The following is a 13,169-nucleotide window of genomic DNA, read 5'->3' as shown; positions in this document are numbered from 1 at the left end:
GCCCCCTTCAGTATTTCTGTGTCTCCAGCAGATGAAGGTGGCAGAACCTGCGGACCTGTTAGCTTGATTCTTAAAAAAACAAAACAAAAAAAACAGGAATCCTTCTTACTTTTTGGCTAAATCAAAGCTACTGTTGCTTTAAAAAACAAAGAAAATACAGGAGCACGTTGCCTCCTGAGGGGAAGGCTAATTTCTCCTTCCCTCCTCGGTTTTAGGCTTGCTGGGGCCTAGCCTTAGCTACCCACATTCCCGGAGCAGCAGAGTGGTGAGTTACTGAGGGGGATTTACCAGTGGGCCGGTCCCTCTCCCCCCCCCCCCCCCCCCCCCCCGGCCCGGATAAAATCAAGGGTTATGCTCTGGTGAGGCCAGCGTGTGTGGTTTCGCCAAGGTAAAAAAAAAAAAAAGGGGACAGACAGTGCCGTTTCTTTGGCCTCCTGGGCTCCGGACGTGATTTTAAGGCTTCCCCTCTTCTGTCCCACAGCGATGCCGTGCGCCTCGGTCTGCTGTGCTTGTGGGAACCAGCGACTTGGCTCTCCCATGAGAACCTCTGCTCCCGGTGCCTCCCTGGGGGCGAGGGCCATTCGGCGACAGTTGCCAGCGGGAGGGGGAAGCCTGCAGCTCGGTCCGGTGGAGCAGGTAATCTGATGCAGCCTCGTGGCGCAAGGCCTGCTTCGTTCCCGCGGAGTGCGGGAACGGCGGCCATTTTAGATGCTGCGGATGCTGATGCAGATTGCTCTGCAGGGGGAGGGGATCTCCCTCCACAGATGTTCCCGCACGATCAGAGCCCCGGGTCTCCCCACGACTTCTTTACAACCTCTCCTGCGCCTTTAGGAACCCCATCCACGGAGGAATTTACAGGGCTAGCCACCCTTTTCGGCGGACTTTGTTTTATTGATGCATAAGGCATACTTAGCTAGCCTTATGCCGACAGGGGAACCGGAGCCTGCTCCGGGTGAGCCTGTGGCTGGGCCCTCTCCTCCCGCAAAAGTTCCTAGGATGGATCCTCCTGAGGTCTCCCGAACTAGGGTGGTCCGGGGAGCGTCCGGTCCCAGGGACCAGGGAAATACCGCGCAGGTGGAGACGCTTCAGACAGATGCGGATGAAGATTCCGAGCGTGTGGCGCCTGTAGAAGGGGATGATCCTAGGGTCCTTAGGCTCTTTCGTAGGGATGAATTAGAGCCAATGATCCCGCATGTGCTCACGGCAAACTGGCATACCGGCAGGACAGGTGCCCCAGGATCAGGACACGGTGGATCCAGTACTTTCTGGTCTACGCCCCCTGGCTCGAACTTTCCCATTTCATCATATGTTACTTTAGTTTATGTTTCGGGAGTGGGATACTCCAGAAGCTAGCTTTCGTTTGGGCTGGGCTATGGACAAATTGTACCCGCTGCTGGATGACTCTCTGGATCTCCTTAAGGTTCCTAAGGTTGATGCGGCCGCATCGGCAGTCACGAAGCGTACGACTATTCCGGTTGTTGGTGCGGCGGCTCTTAAGAATCCTCAGGATCGTAAGCTTGAGGTTATATAGAAGCATAGAAACATAGAAATGACGGCAGAAGAAGACCAAATGGCCCATCCAGTCTGCCCAGCAAGCTTCACACATTTTTTTCTCTCATACTTATCTGTTTCTCTTAGCTCTTGGTTCTATTTCCCTTCCACCCCCACCATTAATGTAGAGAGCAGTGATGGAGCTGCATCCAAGTGAAATATCTAGCATGATTAGTTAGGGGTAGTAGGGGTAGTAACCGCCGCAATAAGCAAGCTACACCCATGCTTATTTGTTTTACCCAGACTATGTTGTACAGCCCTTGTTGGTTGTTTTTTCTTCTCCCCTGCCGTTGAAGCAGGGAGCTATGCTGGATATGCGTGAAGTATCAGTTTTTCTTCTCTCCTGCCGTTGAAGCAGAGAGCCATGCTGGATATGCATTGAAAGTGAAGTATCAGGCACATTTGGTTTGGGGTAGTAACCGCCGTAACAAGCCAGCTACTCCCCGCTTTGTGATTGCGAATCCTTTTTTCTTCTCCCTTGCCGTTGAAGCTATGCTGGATATGCGTGAAGCATCAGTTTTTTCTTTTCCCCTGCTGTAGAAGCAGAGAGCTATGCTGGAAATGCGTGATGTATCAGTCTTTCTCCCATGCCGTTGAAGCAAAGAGCTCTGCTGGATGTGAAGTATCAGTTATTCTTCTCCCCTGCCGTTGAAGCAGAGAGCTCTGCTGGATGTGTGAAGTATCAGTTATTTTTCTCCCCTGCCGTTGAAGCAGAGAGCTATGCTGTATATGCATTGAAAGTGAAGTATCAGGCATATTTGGTTTGGGGTAGTAACCGCCGTAACAAGCCAGCTACTCCCTCTTTGTAAGTGCAAATCCTTTTTTTCACATTTCCTCTTCCTGTTGAAGCTTAGAGCGATGTTGGAGTCACAGTAAGCATGTGTATGTTTATTGAATAAGGGTATTGTGTCCAGGCAGTAGCCATCATTCTGGCGAGTCACCCACTCTTCATTGGCGGCCTCTTGACTTTATGGATCCACAGTGTTTATCCCACGCCCCTTTGAAGTCCTTCACAGTTCTGGTCTTCACCACTTCCTCCGGAAGGGCATTCCAGGCATCCACCACCCTCTCCGTGAAGAAATACTTCCTGACATTGGTTCTGAATCTTCCTCCCTGGAGCCTCAAGTCGTGACCCCTGGTTCTGCTGATTTTTTTCCTACGGAAAAGGTTTGTCGTTGTCTTTGGATCATTAAAACCTTTCAAGTATCTGAAAGTCTGTATCATATCTCCTCTGCTCCTCCTTTCCTCCAGGGTGTACATATTTAGATTCTTCAATCTCTCCTCGTACGTCATCCGATGAAGATCCTCCACCTTCCTGGTCGCCCTTCTCTGTACCACTTCCATCTTGTCTTTGTCTTTTTGTAGATAGGGTCTCCAGAACTGAACACAGTACTCCAGGTGAGGCCTCACCAAGGACCTGTACAAGGGAATAATCACTTCCCTTTTCTTACTCGATATTCTTCTCTCTATGCAGGCCAGCATTCTTCTGGCTTTTGCTATCGCCTTGTCGCATTGTTTCGCAGACTTCATATCATTAGACACTATCACCCCAAGGTCCCTCTCCTGCTCCGTGCACATCAGCCTTTCCCCCCCCCCCCCCCCCATCGAATACAGTTCATTCGGATTTCCACTCCCCATATGCATGACTTTGCACTTCTTGGCATTGAATCTCAGCTGCCATATCTTCGACCACTCTTCCAGTTTCCTTAGATCCCGTCTCATTCTCTCCACTCCTTCCGGCGTGTCCACTCTGTTGCAGATCTTAGTGTCATCCGCAAAAAGACAAACCTTACCTTCTATCCCGTCCGCAATGTCGCTCACAAAGACATTGAACAGGACCGGTCCCAACACCGATCCTTGCGGTACACCACTTAAAACCGCTCTCTCTTCAGAGAAGGTTCCATTTACCATCACACATTGTCTTCTGTCCGTCAACCAATTTGCCATCCAGGTCACCACCTCGGCACTCACTCCCAAGCTTCTCGTTTTATTCACCAGTCTCCTGTGCAGAACCGTATCAAAAGCTTTGCTGAAATCCAAGTATATGATATCGAGTGCTCTTCCTTGATCCAATTCCTTGGTTACCCAGTCAAAAAAGTCAATCAGATTTGTCTGACAGGATCTTTCCCTGGTGAAACCATGCTGCCTCTGGTCCATCAATTCTCCAGACTGTAGATAGTTCACTATTCTCTCTTTCAGTAGTGACTCCATTACTTTTCCCACCACCGAAGTGAGGCTAACCGGTCTGTAGTTGCCAGCCCCCTCCCTGTTCCCACTCTTGTGAAGCGGGACCAGCACCGCTCTTCTCCAGTCACTCGGCACCACTCCCGTTTCTAGGGATCTATTGAACAGGTCACACAGCGGACCCGCCAGAACATCTCTGAGCTCCCTCAATATCCTTGGATGAATCCCATCAGGCCCCATGGCTTTGTCCACTTTCAGGTTCTTTAGCTCTTCCCACACATTTTCTACTGTAAAAGGATTTTCATCTATTCCACTTCCCTCCAGTTTCTTGTTGTGTAGAGATGGTCCTTCTCCAGGGTCTTCTTTAGTGAACACAGAGCTGAAGTATTCGTTTAATGTTTCTGCCATTTCTTCGTCTCTCTCCACACATTGATCATTACCACCTTTCAATTTCACTATACCACTTTGGACCTTTCTCTTTTCGCTGATGTATCTGAAAAATGTTTTGTCACCATTTTTTATCTCCTTGGCAATCCTCTCTTCCGCTTGACTTTTTGCCAACTTGATTAATTTCTTTGTCTCCCTCAGTTGATACAAATATTCTTCTTTGTGCTCCTCCCTTTGGGATCCTTTATATTTCTTGAATGCTGTTCTTTTAGCTTTAATTTTGTCAGCCACCTCCTTTGAGAACCAGATAGGTTTCAATTTTCTTTTGCTTTTCTTTACATTTCTCAAATGCATCTTCGAGGTGTCGGCCCTTGGGGTCAGGGCAGCCATTTGTAGTAGTTTGATGCAACGTGCATGTCTCTGGTGGGTACAACAGCTCCTGAGTGCCAGGGATCTTTCCCCGGAAGAAGCAGAGCAGGCTGTTCATTTGGAGGCTGCGGTGGCTTATGGAGCCAATGCTTTGTATGATCTTCTCCGTACATCTTCACACACTATGGCTTCTGTAGTGTCGGCCCGCAGGCTTTTGTGACTACGTAATTGGTCGGCCGATGTTTCGTCTAAGTCGCAGCTGGGAACTTTTCCTTTTAGGGGAAAATTCCTTTTTGGGGATGATTTGGAGCAGCTCATTAAGTCCTTGGGGGAGAATAAGGTGTACAAGCTCCCTGAAGATAGGCCGAAATCTTCTAGGGGTTTCAGTCGATCCCGTTCTCGTTTCAGAGGTCAGCGCCGATATTTGCCAGTACAAGCCAGCTACTTTTGGCCAAAGGCAGCCATCAGGGAGGTCTCAGTCTTGGTCTCATTCCTTTCATGGCCGTAGGCCTGCCCGAAATGGCGCACCGGATGCGGCAAGAGCTAAATCATCCCAATGAAATAGCGCCAACCCATTCCTCCATTCCAGTCTTCGGGGGACGGCTGTCCCTGTTTTACGAGGAGTGGGTCAAAATCACGTCTGACCACTGAGTTCTAAACATCATAGAACACAGTTACGCCTTAGAATTTGCTTATCCATTGCATGATCTGTTTCTGGTATCTCCCTGCGGTTCCTTGGAAAAAGACTCCAGGTGGCTCAAATGCTTCATCGAGCGGTGATTCCGGTTCCTGCACATGAACAAAGAACCGGCAGATATTCAATTTATTTTGTGGTTCCCAAGAAGGAAGGGTCCTTCCGTCCAATTTTGGACCTAAAGAAAGTCAACAGGGTTCTGCGAGTACCCTGTTTTCGCATAGATACTCTGCTGTCCGTAATCGCCTCCGTCAGAGGAGGAAAGTTTTTAGCTTCCCTCGATTTGACGGAAGCATACCTGCACATAGCGATTCGGAAGGACTATCAGAGGTATCTCCGGTTCACTCTGGTTCATGATCCTCAGCAAACATTACCAGTTTCAGGCCCTACCGTTCGGGCTGGCTACCCTCCCCGCACCTTTACCAAGGTAATGGTGGTGGTGGTGGCAGTGGCTCTTCGGCGGGAGGGGATCCTGGTTCATCCCTACTTGGACGATTGGCTCATTCACGCGGTCAGAGGAACTCTGCAAGACAGCAGTTGCCAAAGTGGTGCAGACCCTTCACTCTCTGGGGTGGATCATCAATCTTACCAAGAGCCAGTTGTGTCCTACCCAGGTCCTGAAGTTTTTGGGAGCGAGGTTCGATACTTGGATCGGGAAGGTTTTCCTTATGCAGGAACGGATAGACAAGCTGACGTCTCAAGTTTCTCTTGTCCCTGCCAGTTCCCAGGGTATGGAACTACTTGCAGGTGTTTAGTTCTATGGCGTCTTCACTGGAGTTGGTTCCTTGGGCTTTCGCTTATATGAGACCATTGCAGAGGGCTTTGCTCTCACGGTGGGATCCCAAATCAGAGGAGTTTCAAATTCTCTTGCCGCTCCAGGAACCTGCCAGGTCCAGTCTAGCTTGGTGATTGATCTCCAAACACTTGTCTCTGGGGGTGGATCTGGCAGTCCCTTAGTGGATCATTGTGACAACAGATGCCAGTCTTTCCAGTTGGGTGGCAGTTTGCCAGTCTCAAGCGATGCAAGGCCAATGGACACAGCAGGAAGCACAATGGTCCATCAATCATCTGGAAACAAGAGCGGTACGATTGGCCTTGCAGAGGTTTCTGCCTCTAATCCATCATCGGTCAGTGAGAGTGCTATCCGACAATGCGACGACAATGGCAAGGAGGAATAAAGAGCCGTCCCAAGGCTGCAGAGGCGGACGAGTTTATGGCCTGGGCGGAGGGAAATCTGCTCAGGATAGCGGCTTCTCACATTGCCGGGGTAGTCAACGTTCAGGCGGATTTTCTGACCCGTCAGCGACTGGATCCCGGAGAGTGGGAGCTGTCCAACGAGGCGTTCAAGTTGTTAACTCATCGGTGGGTGATTCCCCATTTGGATGTAATGGCACCGCGCCTCTTCAGTTGCAGAAGAGAGCACAGGAAGGAATGGATGCCCTTGCCCTTCTGTGGCCCCACGACATTCTGCTCTACGTCTTCCCTCCTTGGCCCCTGATGGGCAAGGTCTTTAAGAAGAATAGAGGCCCATCTGGGGGCGGTGATTCTGGTCGCTCCGGAATGGCCCGGGTGCCGTGGTTCGCTGATCTCATCAACCTCGCGGTACATAGCTCTCTCCGTCTAGGTCATCTTCCAGATCTCTTGAAGCAAGGTCCAGTATTTTTCTACCAAGTGGATCGCTTTTGTCTAGCGGCTTGGCTTATGAGAGGAGGCAGTTGAGAAAGAAGGGTTATCTGGATATGGTAATTTCCACTCTCTTGCGGGCTCGCAAAACATCAACCTCTCTTACATATGTCTGGGTCTGGAAAGTTTTTGACTCTTGGTGTAGTAGATCGAAAGTTTTCCCTAGGCACGCCTCGATAGCCAACATCCTAGCCTTCTTACAAGAGGGTTTGGCGAAGGGGTTAGCTTTCAGTTCTCTAAGGGTGCAAGTGGCAGCTTTAGGCTGCTTATGAGGTAAGGTGGAAGGAGTGTCCTTAGCGGCTCATCCTGATGTAGTGCATTTTCTTAGAGGTGCTAAGCACTTGAATCCTCCCCTCTGGGCGGTTTGTCCATCTTGGAGTTTGAATTTGGTCCTTCGAATGTTGTGTGAACCTCCTTTTGAACCGCTCAAGTGCATTACTGTGAAGGACCTTACTCTCAAAACTGTGTTTTTGGTGGCTATTTGCTCGGCTCGGAGAGTTTCTGAGATTCAGGCACTATCTTGTTGCGAGCCTTTTCTTAGATTTTCAGATTCCGGCATTTCTCTGCGGACGGTGCCATCCTTTCTTCCTAAGGTGGTGTCAGCTTTTCAGGTGAGCCAGTCGGTTGAGTTGCCTGCGTTTCCGGATTTGGATCAAGATTCTCCGCATGCACGCGAATTGAGGTTGGATATTAGACGGGTGCTTCTGCGTTACTTGGAGGTCACTAACGAATTTCGTTTGTCGGATCATCTTTTTGTCTTGTGGAGCGGTCCTAAGAAAGGGCATAAAGTTTCCAAGATCACCATTGCCCGATGGCTGAAGGATGCTATTGCTTCGGCATACATAGGTCACGGGCAAGCGGTTCCAGATGGTCTTAAGACTCATTTGCTTCGGTCTCAGGCTGCATCCTGGGCAGAAAGTCAGTTGGTTTCCCCCCAGGAGATCTGTAGGGCGGCTCCTTAGAAATTTTTGCATACTTTTGCTCGACATTACTGCTTGGATGTTAGGCCTCCTGACTCCGAGTGTTTCGGAAGCAGTGTGCTTCGAGCGGGGCTTTCTAGGTTCCACCCCATGTAAGGCAGTTTTGATACATCCCAGCAGTCTGGGCTGATCCGTGTGTGTACAGGGAAAGGAAAATTGGTTCTTACTTGCTAATTTTCGTTCCTGTAGTATCACGGATCAGCTTAGATGCCCACCCAGATTAAACGTTCTTTAATTTTTTGGATCCGCTCGAATCTTTTAATTTGCTGTCAGACTATATAGCAGAACGAAGATTTCACAAGTGCTTTTAATTTGTAGCTGGTTCTCATAGATTTGATTTAGCCATTAAATTTGGATTGCTGTTACCAGTTAGAATTCAATTTCTGCTTTGATACTGTTTATACTGAAGGGGGCTGCAGGTGATGCACCGTACTTACAGGGGGTGCCCTTCAAGTTTTTCTCTATCTCCATCTGCTGGAAGGGAGGCATAACCCAGCAGTCTGGGCTGATCCGTGGTACTACAGGAATGAAAATTAACAGGAAAGAACCAAATTTCCTTTTTTAACCCCATGATAGTCTTGTGTTCAGTGTGTCACACATGTGAGAACCATCTGTCAGGTGTGTTCCAACAGAAAAAAAGTTGAGAACCACTGCTCTGGAGGATATTTTCCACTTCTTTAGGAGTGATGGTTCTGAAGCCAGCTGGTGTGTGGGTGTTGTCTGGAGGGAGTTGAGATTTTCCTGTGAATAGAGAAGGAGGGATGAAGGAGGGAAAGTTGTCAAAGGAGGAAGATATCGCTAGGATCTTATCCTTGAAGTACTTGGCGAAGTCCTCTGCTATGTGGCCCCCTGTGGAAGTGAAAGTGATCTGAGGCAGATTTGGAGAACTTCTGATCTAGGTCATTTTACTTGCATGATTCATTATAGAATTCTAGGTGTTTGGAGTTAGACCTTCCTGGCAAGTGGCTGCTATATATCGCTCCAGGGGCGATCCGGGAAACTACAGACCGGTTAGCCTGACTTCAGTGCCAGGAAAAATAGTGGAAAGTGTTCTAAACATCAAAATCACAGAACATATAGAAAGACATGGTTTAATGGAACAAAGTCAGCATGGTTTTACCCAGGGCAAGTCTTGTCTCACAAATCTGCTTCACTTTTTTGAAGGAGTTAATAAACATGTGGATAAAGGTGAACCGGTAGATATAGTATACATGGATTTTCAGAAGGCGTTTGACAAAGTTCCTCATGAGAGGCTTTTAGGAAAAGTAAAAAGTCATGGGATAGGTGGCGATGTCCTTTCGTGGATTGCAAACTGGCTAAAAGACAGGAAACAGAGAGTAGGATTAAATGGACAATTTTCTCAGTGGAAGGGAGTGGACAGTGGAGTGCCTCAGGGATCTGTATTGGGACCCTTACTTTTCAATATATTTATAAATGATCTGGAAAGAAATACGACGAGTAAGATAATCAAATTTGCAGATGACACAAAATTGTTCAGAGTAGTTAAATCACAAGCAGATTGTGATAAATTGCAGGAAGACCTTGTGAGACTGGAAAATTGGGCATCCAAATGGCAGATGAAATTTAATGTGGATAAGTGCAAGGTGATGCATATAGGGAAAAATAACCCATGTTATAATTACACAATGTTGGGTTCCATATTAGGTGCTACAACCCAAGAAAGAGATCTAGGCGTCATAGTGGATAACACATTGAAATCGTCGGTTCAGTGTGCTGCGGCAGTCAAAAAAGCAAACAGAATGTTGGGAATTATTAGAAAAGGAATGGTGAATAAAATGGAAAATGTCATAATGCCTCTGCATCGCTCCATGGTGAGACCGCACCTTGAATACTGTGTACAATTCTGGTCACTACATCTCAAAAAAGATATAATTGCGATGGAGAAGGTACAGAGAAGGGCTACCAAAATGATAAGGGGAATGGAACAGCTCCCCTATGAGGAAAGACTAAAGAGGTTAGGACTTTTCATCTTGGAGAAGAGACGACTGAGGGGGGATATGATAGAGGTGTTTAAAATCATGAGAGGTCTAGAACGGGTAGATGTGAATCTGTTATTTACTCTTTCGGATAGTAGAAAGACTAGGGGGCACTCCATGAAGTTAGCATGGGGCACATTTAAAACTAATCGGAGAAAGTTCTTTTTTACTCAACGCACAATTAAACTCTGGAATTTGTTGCCAGAGGATGTGGTTAGTGCAGTTAGTATAGCTGTGTTTAAAAAAGGATTGGATAAGTTCTTGGAGGAGAAGTCCATTACCTGCTATTAAGTTCACCTAGAGCAGTGTTTCCCAACCCTCTCCTGGAGGCACACCTAACCAGTCGGGTTTTCAGGTTTGCCACAATGAATATGCATGATATAGATTTGCATATGTTGGAGACCCAGGGTATGCAAATCTATTTCATGCATATTCATTGTGGCAAACCTGAAAACCCGACTGGTTAGGTGTGCCTCCAGGAGAGGGTTGGGAAACACTGACCTAGAGAATAGCCACTGCCATTAGCAATGGTAACATGGAATAGACTTAGTTTTTGGGTACTTGCCAGGTTCTTGTGGCCTGGATTGGCCACTGTTGGAAGCAGGATGTTGGGCTTGATGGACCCTTGTCTGACCCAGTATGGCATTTTCTTATGTTGTTATGCATGTACTTTGCAGATATGGAAGTTCATGTCTGTTTTATGTTTCTGCCAGCTTGTTCAAGTTGGCAGGATTGCTGTTTTAGGAGAAGACCCTTATGGAACCATGAAGAATTCCTAGGGTGTTTCCTTGGCCTGCATGTTAGCAGAGCTAGGGTGTTCATTACTGAAGTAAATGTGTTCTTCCATTGTTGGACTAGAAGTTCTGGTGAGTCTGAGGGTGTTAGAGTTTCAGGTATATTGAGAAGTTGTGACTGAGGATAAGTTTCTGGTTGGAGGTTTGAGTGTGGCGGGGGAGGGCAAAATCACTTCTGCAATGAACAGAAAAAACACATGGCTGTACTGCTGGTCTTTGAAATCCTATTGCCCCTCAGCTAGGTTTATTTATTTAAAATTATTTATATACCGTTGTTACACCGGAGGGTGGTCAAAACGGTTTACTTTTTGAGTTACATACATAAAAAGAAATAACATTTAACAGCAAAATAAAAAATCAGAACATTAAAATAGGAAAGAAAAGTAGAAAATTAAATTAAAAAAAAAGAAACAGGGATCTAAACTAGGGTAAAATAATATTAAGGCAGTGTTATTATACTTAAAATCATAAAGTGATGGTTTATGAATTAGTAAATGTAACAAAGGCACTCCTGAAAAGAAAAATTTTCAAATTCTTTAACAGCTCTTTGTGGTTAGTGATCTGATTCAGGTCATCTGGTTTGAGGGCCAGCAACCGAAAAGGCATGTCATCTTGTAATATCAAGCCGGGGAATTCTGATTGTGGGTACTTGTAAAAAAATGTTTATGCATTGAGCGTAAGTTCCTGTTTGGTTGATATATATACGAAGTTGAGTGCTTAACCGTGTTGTTGAGTACTGTCTGTTTACTTTCAAATCCTGGGCCCTGCACTATTCAGAGCAAACCCCAGCATGCAGTTCCTGCTCTGATTGGGCAGTTAGACATAGTGATTCAAATTACAGCTGAGCTGAGGTTGGAGGAGCACAATCCTGTGGGAGGGTTGGTAGGGGCAAACGGTTTGAGAGTAACAATCTGAAATCCTTCCCTTCTTCTGCATCCTCCTCAGATTATGGAGATGGCAGCAAAAGGAATTAAGCCTGTGACTTTGGAGCTCGGAGGCAAGTCTCCCCTTATTATTTTCTCAGACTGTATGCTGGAGAATGCTGTTAAAGGGGCCATGATGGGCAACTTCCTCACACAGGGACAGGTAAGGATCACCTTGCAGGGTCATTTACCTCTCCCTTTGTGTCTGTCTCCTTGACTGTCTATCTTCTCCTTTCTCTCTGTGATTATGACTATGGCAACTCCGTGCAGGATGCCCTAGCCATCTTGGAAGCCTGATGCAGCTTGTCACCGATTTGTATTCTTCCCTGTTTGGCCTTGTAAAAGTCCATTTGACTGAACAATCCAGCCTTCTCCCATTTATCTCCTGACCACTGTGCTGTGCCTTTCATAAGAATGTTTAAATTCTGTCACTGTTTTCATGGCCACTACATCTGCTGAGGACAATCTACCACAGTAAAGAAGTATTTTCCATTTATTCCTCTAAATCTTCCAACATGAAACTTCAAATCATGACTCATTACCCTTGAATTTCACCTTCCCATACAGCAGATATTTGGATATTTCTATTTTTTCTTTGTTGAGTTCAGTTTGAATGTCTTAAGCCTCTCTTTATAGGGTTTATGCTGCAGCCCTTTTATCATTTTAATAGCTCTTTTCTGAAGGGCTCCCATCCTTTCAGTGTCCTTACAAACGGGCCGATGCAGTAAAATCGCGGGAGAGTGGGCGAGCGCCCGCTCTCCTGTGCGCGCAATACAGTATTTTAATTTATTAAAATTAGGGCCGGCGGTAAAAAGAGGCGCTAGGGACACTAGCACATCCCTAGCACCTCTTTTTTGACAGGAGCGGCGGCTGTCAGCGGGTTTGACAGCCGACGCTCAATTTTGCCGGCGTCGGTTCTCGAGCCCGCTGACAGCCACGGGTTTGGAAACCGGACACCGGCAAAATTGAGCGTCCAGTTTTCGAGCCGTGGGCCTATTTCAAAATTTTTTTTTCTATTTTTTTTAAACTTTCAGGACCTCCGACTTAATATCGCCATGATATTAAGTCGGAGGGTGTACAGAAAAGCAGTTTTTACTGCTTTTCTGTGCACTTTCCCGGCGCCCAGAGAAATTAGCGCCTACCTTTGGGTTGACGCTAATTTCTGAAAGTAAAATGTGCGGCTTGGCTGCACATTTTACTTTCTGTATCGCGCGGGAATAACTAATAGGGCCATCAATATGCATTTGCATGTTGCGGGCGCTATTAGGTTCGGGGGGGGGGGGGGGGTTGGACACGCGTTTTGGACGCGCTATTACCCCTTACTGAATAAGGGGTAAAGCTAGCATGTCCAAAACGCGCGTCCAATCGTGGGTTAACAGTGCCCTCCGCCGGAGCGCACTGTACTGTATTGGCCTGAAAGGTAGAGCCTCCAGCACAGAACACAATACTCAAGCCTGTGGACTCACTAGCTAAATATACAAGGGCAGTATTGCCTCCTTTTTCCTGTTGCTGCAACATGACTTGTATAACTGTCCAGTGATTTAAAACTGATCCATTATTATAGTCGACCTGGTGACTCTCTTACATGACCCAAATGTTTCAGGATA

At 46.9% G+C, this 13,169-nt stretch overlaps 1 protein-coding gene across 3 annotated transcripts in view; it reads left to right on the top strand.

Moving 5' to 3' along the window:
• ALDH9A1 (aldehyde dehydrogenase 9 family member A1) overlaps positions 1-13,169 on the top strand; it is a 339,496-nt gene that overhangs the window by 193,280 nt on the left and 133,047 nt on the right. For all 3 annotated transcript variants that reach the window (XM_029618255.1, XM_029618257.1, XM_029618256.1), the window contains exon 7: positions 11,585-11,725. In XM_029618255.1, coding sequence (XP_029474115.1) covers positions 11,585-11,725 — 141 coding nt within the window. The remainder of the gene's footprint in view (positions 1-11,584; positions 11,726-13,169) is intronic.

This window comes from Rhinatrema bivittatum, chromosome 10 (assembly GCF_901001135.1).
Source record: "Rhinatrema bivittatum chromosome 10, aRhiBiv1.1, whole genome shotgun sequence".
NCBI classification, from domain to species: domain Eukaryota; kingdom Metazoa; phylum Chordata; class Amphibia; order Gymnophiona; family Rhinatrematidae; genus Rhinatrema; species Rhinatrema bivittatum.
The sequence above is the reverse complement of the archived record's forward strand: the minus strand, read 5'-3'. Positions and strand labels throughout refer to the sequence as shown.